This window comes from Bubalus kerabau, chromosome 6 (assembly GCF_029407905.1).
Source record: "Bubalus kerabau isolate K-KA32 ecotype Philippines breed swamp buffalo chromosome 6, PCC_UOA_SB_1v2, whole genome shotgun sequence".
NCBI lineage: Eukaryota > Metazoa > Chordata > Mammalia > Artiodactyla > Bovidae > Bubalus > Bubalus kerabau.
In genome coordinates this window covers 34,359,650-34,368,714 of record NC_073629.1, presented here as the reverse complement: position 1 = coordinate 34,368,714, position 9,065 = coordinate 34,359,650, and the positions used below count along the sequence as shown (strand labels likewise).

Here is a 9,065-nt window from a genome sequence, read left to right as displayed (position 1 = left end):
AGAAAGGATCCGCATTCAACACCAGGTATAAGGAACAGAGTTACCAAGGCTGTCTCCACTGAACGAGGACCAGCTTCCCCAGTTCTACAAGATCAGGCTCTTGGTATGCTTGTCTGGGGGATTTTTTTTTTTTTTTAACCCAGTGAGCCAACAGATGGCTATCACCCTAACATGATACTAAAATTCTCACCAACTGTAATGGTGCTTGGGACCTGATTAAATAAACCTGGAAAAATAAAGAATATTGGCCTTTCTTTCCTATCCAGTTACATGGGGCTATTCATTCTTTGCTTACATGAAACATCATGAGGAACACCTGTTGTTAAGTCACTCAGTTGTGTCCAACTTTTTGCGACCCCATGGACTGTAGCATGCCAGGCTCTTCTGTCCATGAGATTTCCCAGGCAAGAATATTGGAGTGGGTTGCCACTTCATTCCTTAGGATATCTTTCTGATCGAACCTGCATCTCCTGCTTGGCAGATGGATTCTTTACTGTTGAGCCACCTTGGAAGCCCAAGTAGCTAAATTTTTGTTTTCATCCTTGCTAAGAGGTGGCAAGCTTGCTGGGTCAGTCAGCTCATGGATTAAGCTCCTTGGACTAAGGGACCTGTACTGGACCAAGACAGATAAGGGTGAGGGAACCTGGTGCTAGTCCTCACTGTATCACTAGTGTATTTTACAGCTCCCAAACAAGTTTCTTCAATCTCTCTGTGCCTCCGTGTTCTGGTCTATACAATTCTTAGAACCAACGCGTCTTTGCCTCTTGGGAGCCCTCAGCCTGCAGCAAGGGTGGACAAACACACTGGTAAGCTAAATGACACATGCCTGGAAACTGTAAACATTTCAGTACTATCCCATGTGCTCCAGTCCAGACTGTGGGTCATGTTCCAGAACATACTCGTAAGTTTTGCACCCCTATAGGTTTGCTCTTGCTGTTCCTTCCATCCAGAATGAATGCCCCTCATTTCTGCCTTTTGAAGTCCTACTCAGTCTTTGAGATTCAACAAAAACAATTCTCCTCCACAAGTCTGCTTCCACTCCTTACACAGAAAACCATTTTTCTTCTCCTACAGGCATCATGTGCCTTTGGCTGTAGTCACAGGGAACATTTTACAAGCTCCCTGAAGGCAGAGGCTGAACCTCATTCATCTCTACATCCTCTACAGGACCCAGCCTAGGATTCTGCAAGTTATGGTGAAGCCAAATGTTTGTGGAACTAAATTTGGGACCTGGGCCTAGGCTTGGATGAAGTTTCAGGCTATTTCAGGCCTTGAAATGGGTGGGGTAGTGAGGGGAAGGCTGGGGCTGGGAGATGAAAGTCCTGAGCAGGAATGTGGCCTGGGCCTTACTCACTGGAAGGGCCTCTCTGCCTTCCTCCTGTCCCTACCCCGCCCCCCATGCCTCCTCGCCCAGCCCCTACAGGAGCAGGGAAACACTGTACTTGGGACTCTCCTCTATCAGCTCCTTGGGCTCCTGAGGACCCTCGCCCCACCCACACCTTCCCTGGTCCCTATAAACAGGGCAAAGGCCTGAGCAGGTCTGTAGGAAACCGTTAGGGTCCTATGGAGCCAGGCCAATGTCCACGTGCCTGGCTTCTGGCTTGGGCCCTGCTCTTCGTCTTGGTCTGACACGTTGTGTTGATCCTTTGTCTGACTCTGTTTGGAGTGTGGAAGTGGCATGAGCTCATGATGGAGGCTGAGAGGCTTTCCTCACTGCTGCAGAATGGGACAAATGCTGAGGGTGGGGACGACGGAAGTTAACTCTTTTCCTGGGAAGAGGCGAGGCGTTCGTTGGGGAATATGGGGCCTCTAACCCCCAAAGGGCTGCCAAGGCAGAGCACCTGTGCTTTGTGAAGCAGAAGGGAAGTTTTTAAAGTCTGGACAGGCAGGCTCGAGTGACAGCCTTGGGAATCCAGGTCTGCTAGAGGGAGGCCCAGGAGGATGAAATGGTTAATGGTTTGTTGAAAAACAGGGAGAGTCCCTCCTCCAGGGGCCCAGCTGGCTGCAAAGCCAGGAGCAGAGGCTCCAAGGGTGATGCAATGGGGCCCGCCCTGCACACCAGAGAGGGTGAGGAAGGCGAGTTCCCACCCAGCAGCAGCCTCCACACAACCAGCAGCTGACCACTTTGTCTCCTCCAGCTCCAACAAACTGGCCACAGGCAGGGCCTTTGGGGTGAACAGGGGCAAGACCCTGGCCACTTGAAATTTGGGAAGTTGTAGCTCCCACCTGTCCCGCCAGTCCCAGTAGAACCTTTCCAATCAAGGCAGATGCCTCTACTAGCTCCCAGCAGGGTGTCTAATTGACCTGGCAAGGAGCAGGTAGCGGGCAGTGGGTGGGGAGGCGGTACGTGTGACAGGCACAGATAGGCCCTGCTGTGCCTACTTTTGGCACACTGGCACCTCCACCAGCCCACTCTCCATTGCCTTGGGAAAGGATATCTGTCAGGGAGATAGTGTTCTAGAAGCTTCTAAAAGACTCGGGGCAACTCCAAGGGTTGGTAAGTCAATCTGAACTCGGGCTGGACTGCTGTCCTCCTCCCCACCCTGGGGTCTGGCAGCGTCTCAGAGACATGGAGAAGATGACTTTTACTTCTAGGAAGGACTCTTCAGGGTGGGGCACAGGGGGAGAGTAAAGAGGAGGGCTCCTCTCTCAGAAGGAACCCAGATTTGGAACCCAGATTTGGTGACCAAGGCCTGCTATTGACTCTAAGCCCCATGAGGACAGAAAGTGTGTCTGTCTTGCTGACTTTGGGCTCCCTGGCACCTAGCAGAGTTGGCGATCAATAAATAACTGACTGGCAGAGACATGGGCAGAGGCTGAAGGCCAAAGCCAGTTTCACAATTTCTGGAGTCTGCCTTTTTGGTAAACTCCCCACCATAAACACACACACACACACACACACAGAAAAGTACACAAAGCAGCACAAAAAATCATCAGAACAGATTCCTTGAACATTGTTTACAATTACTGGGTGACTTCTCAGCCTTAATTTTTATGAGCTTCAGCTCCAGAAACTGAAAAAAGATATATCAGACTCTCTGGTCCAACCTAGAAAAAAGTACCTGTGGAAGTCTGGAGAGGCTGCTAGACACACAGTAGCCAGACCCGGAGCCAAGTTGACCCAGAGAAGTGGCAGCTGCTCACGGCTGGAGCAGGTCCGGCCCTGCTTTTCAAGGAAGTACAATCCCAGCGTAAACAAGTGCTCAGGATCAGCAGTGACAATCCTTTTCTGCAGCCAGCAGGTTTCTGTTTATTTCTATCATTCTGGGAAGCAGGGCACAGAGAGAGTTCCAAACTCTCAACAGTAACTCCATTCCCGTCCAGATTTCTAGCCTGGACCCACATCTTAATAACTGATATTTGCACAATACATGCAACTTGTTCAAAGCTCTTTGATATTTATTATTTTGTTGGACTGGATCATCACAAGCCCTAGATGGAGAGCTATCATCCTGCTTTGCATGAGGAAGCAGAGACCAGGAAAAACACAGGATTCCAGTGGCCAACTTGGTAGTCGAGTCAAGACTGGAGGCCACACCTCCAGTCTGCCTGGATGCCCAGCTTCCCTGCACACCATGCAGCCTCCATATGAGTCAGCCCTCTTGAGTTCCAGGCAGTGGACCTTACATGCCCTTACGGCCAAAGTGTGACTTCTCCCAGGCCCTGTTTACAGCCAGGACAATTGACCCCACTGCTTAACATTTTTCCTCCTTCTCTCCAGCAGGACCTGGTGCTGTGACCCCAGCTTGTCGGCTTTGCTTGAAAGCCATTCCCATACTGTTCCTACCCTGACATACACTCTGTTTATATTGCACTGAGTTGGAAAGAACTCTAAGAACAAGAGGATAACAGTTAAGCAAACTCCTATGGCAATATGATGGCACCCTTGGGAATCACTGACAATGATAAGTATGTAAACAATCTCAGTATGTGGTAATGTGTTTTCAAAATACTATAATTTGACCAAAACGGAATGACATGTACATACCGATCACAGGTATGCAAAAGTACACTTCTGTAAACTGAGAGGAACTGCAAGTGAACTTATGGAGATCTAGAGATTTTCATCTTCATAGGTTTTTCTTTCCTCTAAAGATTATGTTCAAAGTGAGCATAAATAGTAAAATAAATAATACATATGATCATCATAAGCAGAAGAGGAGGAGGAGCCTTTCTCCTTGGCCTTGGCCCTCGGAGAGTCTTCCCAACAGGGCTGGCATTGCAGAGAAGAGCAGGAAGGAGGCCAGAAGAGGGGAACAGGGGATTGAGGGAAGTAGGAGAAAGGCCCACCAGGGGAGCCAGTGCCCAGAGCCACAGAGGTACAGCCAGCAGTCTTGCCCCGGGTGTCCCCGCAGGGCCAGCAGGGCAGATCAGCAATCCGAAGCCGTGTTCCCAGGGCACCTTTCACATCACTTACCACACCTATGGTGCCTCCCAGGGTTGCACAATCAGGCAGCTCTGGGACAGAAAGAAGATGGCTAAAGTCGGGGCAGTACCACAGGAGGTGAAGGGGCCCTAGGGAGAGCACAGCCCTGCTCTGGAGTGTGCCAGGCCAGCAGGGAGCAGGCAGGTGTGAAGGGCGCCACCCTAGGAGCACCAGGGCCTCTGAGATATGTGTGCACTGCACACAAATGTAAAACTCAAACGGCTCAAGTTCACTCCTTATCTCAGCAGTCTCTCCACCTGACCTGCTTCTCCTCCTCCTCGCCTTCACCACCACCTACCCACAGCTTACCAGGCTCCGCAGGATCTTGCTCTCACAGTGGCTCTCATTCCACCCAGCCCTGCCCCTATGTCCCACCCACACTGAAATCTTTACAGCTCTCCTAATATGCCAGGATGCCTCAGGGCCCTGCCTTTTCTCAGGCTATTTCTTCAGCCTGAGATACCTTCCCTGGCTTATCCAGCTGCTTATCTGTCAAGAGTCAGCTGGAGCAGCACCTTCTGTATAAAGCCTTTCCTGCTCACCCTCCCATCCTCCACCCACCATCACTCCCAGGTAGAGATCGGCACTTCACTTGTCTGTGTGGTCCCAGCATCTAGTACTGCTCTGAGCACATCTTCAGCAGTCATGGTGTGTGTGTGTCAGTTGCTCAGTCGTGCCTGACACTTTGTGACTCCATGGACGGTAGCCTGTCAGGCTCCTCTGTCCATGGGATTCTCCAAGCAAGAATGCTGGAGTGGGTAGCTATTTCTTTCTCCAGGGAATCTTCCCAACCCAGGGATCGAACCAGGGTCTCCTGCATTGCAGGCAGATTCTTTACCATCTGAGCCACCAGGGAAGCCCAGCATTCACTGTAGATTTTGTGAATTAAAAAACTGAATGCACATGGAGTGTAAATTGGGGGGGGGGGGGGTTAGACAGAAGAATGAATTTGATTAAGCAGTCCCAGCCCACCTATGGTACCAGCGTGCTACCATGCTTGTGGTGACAGCATCTCTAGCTCACCTCTCTCTCCTCAGACTGCTCCTTTCTAGAGCATGGCCCGCCTCTGATTTCTAGACCCTTTGGAGACTACTTCCCTCCACCACACACAACAGGTGCACCTGTCCTTGGGTCCGCATAGCATCTGCCATCTCTGTGCAGGTGATGTGGTTCAGGGGAGTAAGCCCTGACTCACCCACCTGACTCAGCATAGAGACTCAGTTCAGAGAGTTGGGTGGGTAGGCTGGTAGCCAGACCCAGGGCCAGGTTGGGTAGGATGTTTATTTCTTCCACGCCTAAGCAGTCACAGCCATGGCCTTGTGGGGCCATCGGGGGAGGGAGGAGGGAGCGTGCAATGGTTCTCACCAGTGTCATGTCATCACACTCTGACTGGGTGAACGCTTTGATCTGCAGCCCATACCTGGCGGGTGGGATGGCAACCGCCCATGTCCTCTGCAGGGGGCCGGTTTCCAGGAACGCCCTTGGTGGCTCTCGCCTGATATGAGCCACCTAGGCCTACTGCCTTTCTACCCGGGCAAGGCGTGCTGGCCCCCCACTTTCAGTGCAAGCACTCTGACTCCCCTCGGCCAGCCTCCCCAGCCTCCATTTGGGCCGGGCACTCAGGTAAGTGAAGTCACATCTGTTGATCTTCTTTCTGCTCAGACTGCAAAGTTACTGCTTCCTCTAGGTCTGGCCCTGTTGTCACCATTGTCCACAGCAGCAGCAGGCAATTCTGTGAGTCTAGTATGAGGGAAAACCTGTTACTTTGGTTCAGGCGGAATAAAAGAGAGGCTGAACTCCAGTCCCCAGCCAGCCCTCTAGCAGTCTGAACATTAACATACATGGCAGAGCTGGGGCTGACCACAAAGCTCTCAGACAACAGGAGTTTTAAAAAATCAAATCCAAAAGACACCCATGCTTTTTTCTTTTTTTTTCAAATAAGTTCACCTAAGCCACATGCTTTCCTATTCATGGGATATGGAGTTTTCACCTCTGTTCTAGCTGGCTCTGTCTCTGTCCTCTAAGGAGACAGCTCTGATCCCTGGATGCTGCCAACAGTTTGGCCACACCCACACGATGAAAGCTACTTCAGGCCATACAGCCAGAGAGTCCTGGGTGGGCAGGCATAGCTCCTGGCCTCAGCTGAGAAATAAGAAGGAAAGTGCCAGTCTGGCACCCTTATGGATCAATCTCGTATTCTGCTCCCCAATCTCTTTGTCCCTTCTGCTACATGAATACTTCTGAGAGGGAAGTCGAGGGGCCTGAAAGAGGGAGTATAGGCGGGTTCCCTGGTGGTCCAGTGGTTAAGAGTCTGCGCTTTCACTGCAGGGGGCTTTAGTTTGATTCCTACTCAGGGAACTAAGATCCTACAGGCAGGATGGCGTGGCCAGAAAGAAAAAAAAGTATTTACAGCACCCGAAACTAACAGAACATTGTAAATCAACTACATTTGAATTTAATTTTTTTTAATTAAAAAAGAGTGGGCAGAGGAGAGAATCCTAAAATGACGATTTGTAGAAATGCATCCTTCCAGACACTTCCACAACCTATTTCAAACAGGCAACCTCATGAGGCTGGGTGGTTGGAACATGGGATTCTCTGACTAAGACTTCTGAGGCCCCAGAAGCAAGTACTTCACACTCTTCCCAACCTTTTGTAAACCAGTTGGGAAAACATTACTTCAAGCCACAACTTCTTTCTTCAGAGTTGACCTGCTGGGTCTCTGAGGTGGAAGGAAGAAGGTGGGATGGAAGGAATTTAGGAAAAGGGCCCTGGGAAGTCTTGAACACTCAGCAAAGTGGAGAGGAATCTGGCTTCCCAGTCAATCAAAGAGGGAAGGGTGAGGCGGAGGCATGGGAAGGGAGGAACAGGAGGACGGGGAATGAGACAGGCAATAGACTAGGGAGCTTTGTGGGGTGGTGGGGCTAATGAGAAGTCCCGGGTGACGAGATGGCCAAAATAACTTTTTAGAACATTTCAGAAATGTGACTTCAAATTGTTTGTGATGTGATGTAACCTCTCCCTTGTGGCCCACAAAACTTCATTAAAAGTTCTGCTACATGTTACAGCATTATTTTTGTGGTTGTTTTGGAATAGGGGTGGGGGTTGAAAGGAGAAGGGACTGTACTCCACATTTGAATTGACAAGCAGGAACTAAAGAAACAGCCACAAAGACCAGAATAGCGACTAAAACTTCAGATGAGGCAGAAAACTAGAGCCAGAGGCAACCTTGAAAATTTCTGTCCCCCCAGTAATTCACAGAAATCGGGGAGGGGGGAGCATTGGACTTTCCACAGGACGTGGACATTTGAGCCAATGTCATTTGAATGTCAAAGGACAAGCAACCTCAGCTGACATTGCCTCACCAGCTGGACTAAGCCTTTAGAAACAAAAAACGTATTACACACATCTGTACTATCCAGGGCCTTGGCACAGGGGTAGCACATAGCCGGGCCCAGTAAAAGCATGTGAATAGTTCATGAATGCCCTAGTGCTGCCCTGGAAGCTGGCAGAGTGAAACGCTTGGGGGTGGGGGCATGGAAGGGCTCGTCGACTTCTCTTCCCCTCCCCCACCCCTTTTCCTCTCCCACCCTCTGACCCATCGTTAGCCCTATCGCATCAGCTCCACGACATGAAGAACTTGTAAACAAGCAAGGCCCAGCGGAGACGGTGGTGGAGGTCACAAAGTGTTGCGCAGAAACCACACTGCTCTGGTTCTGTTCGGCCCACTCTTACGGTGTCAAAGAGGCAAACGCTGCCTCTTGGGAAGGAGGTTCTGGTTCAAAGAGCCTGGGCATGGGGCATTGAGCGAGTGGGCTACCTAGGGCGCCGGAAGCTTCCTAGGACTGGCTGTAGGCTGTGTTGTGTAAGGCTCTGGTATTCATTCCCAAGCATCCCTACACCCTTCTGAGGCCTCCCCTGGCATTCCGCAGTCCAAAGGCCCTCCAGCACCGCGGCAACCTTGCAGGAACCGCGCGCTGCTCGCAAGGTAATGGCGCCACCTGGCGGCATGCAAGGGCGCGGCTCACCCCTGGAGCTTCCCTTGACCCTCGAGTGAGGAAGAAAAGGTGGCTTCAGCGGCCCAGTCCAGCGTGGTGACGTCATGACAGAGCGCCGTTCTCCCCGCCTCTCCCCCCGCCCGCTGGGAGCTGCCAGTACTCGACGTGGCGTCACCGCCCTCTACCCTTACTTTGCGTCCGTGTTTGCGTGCGGCGGAGGTGGCGGCGCGGGCCGGTCGGACCTCCGTGTTGCTGCTTCTGGTGCTCCTGTCGCCGCTGTCGCTGTCCGGCTGTCTTGGACCGCGGAGCAGAGGAGGCGCGGGCCACAGCACCTCAGCACCCGACGCGGCTTGGCGTGGGGCCCGGCGGGAGGGTGGGCGAGCGCGTGTCGGAGGGCGCCGCGCGGGCAGGCGGGCGGGCGCCCGTGAGGGAAGGAGGCGGGGGCGGCGGGTCAGCCGCGGGCCCGGCCGGCCGGGGGATGTCGATGCCTGACGCGATGCCGCTGCCCGGTGTCGGGGAGGAGCTGAAGCAGGCCAAGGAGATTGAGGACGCCGAGAAATACTCCTTCATGGCCACCGTCACCAAGGCGCCCAAAAAGGTGCGGGGGCTCTGGGTGGCGGCGGGGGTCCGGGTTGGGGCCT

General features: G+C 52.3%; 1 protein-coding gene across 2 annotated transcripts in view; it reads left to right on the top strand.

The window, feature by feature from the left end:
* Positions 1–8,604: 8,604 nt before the first annotated feature.
* The window catches only part of AHCYL1 (adenosylhomocysteinase like 1), a 40,980-nt gene continuing 40,519 nt past the window's right edge, over positions 8,605–9,065 (top strand). For both annotated transcript variants that reach the window (XM_055584796.1, XM_055584797.1), the window contains exon 1: positions 8,605–9,022. In XM_055584796.1, the coding sequence (XP_055440771.1) occupies positions 8,903–9,022 (120 nt within the window). In that variant the 5' untranslated portion in view covers positions 8,605–8,902. The remainder of the gene's footprint in view (positions 9,023–9,065) is intronic.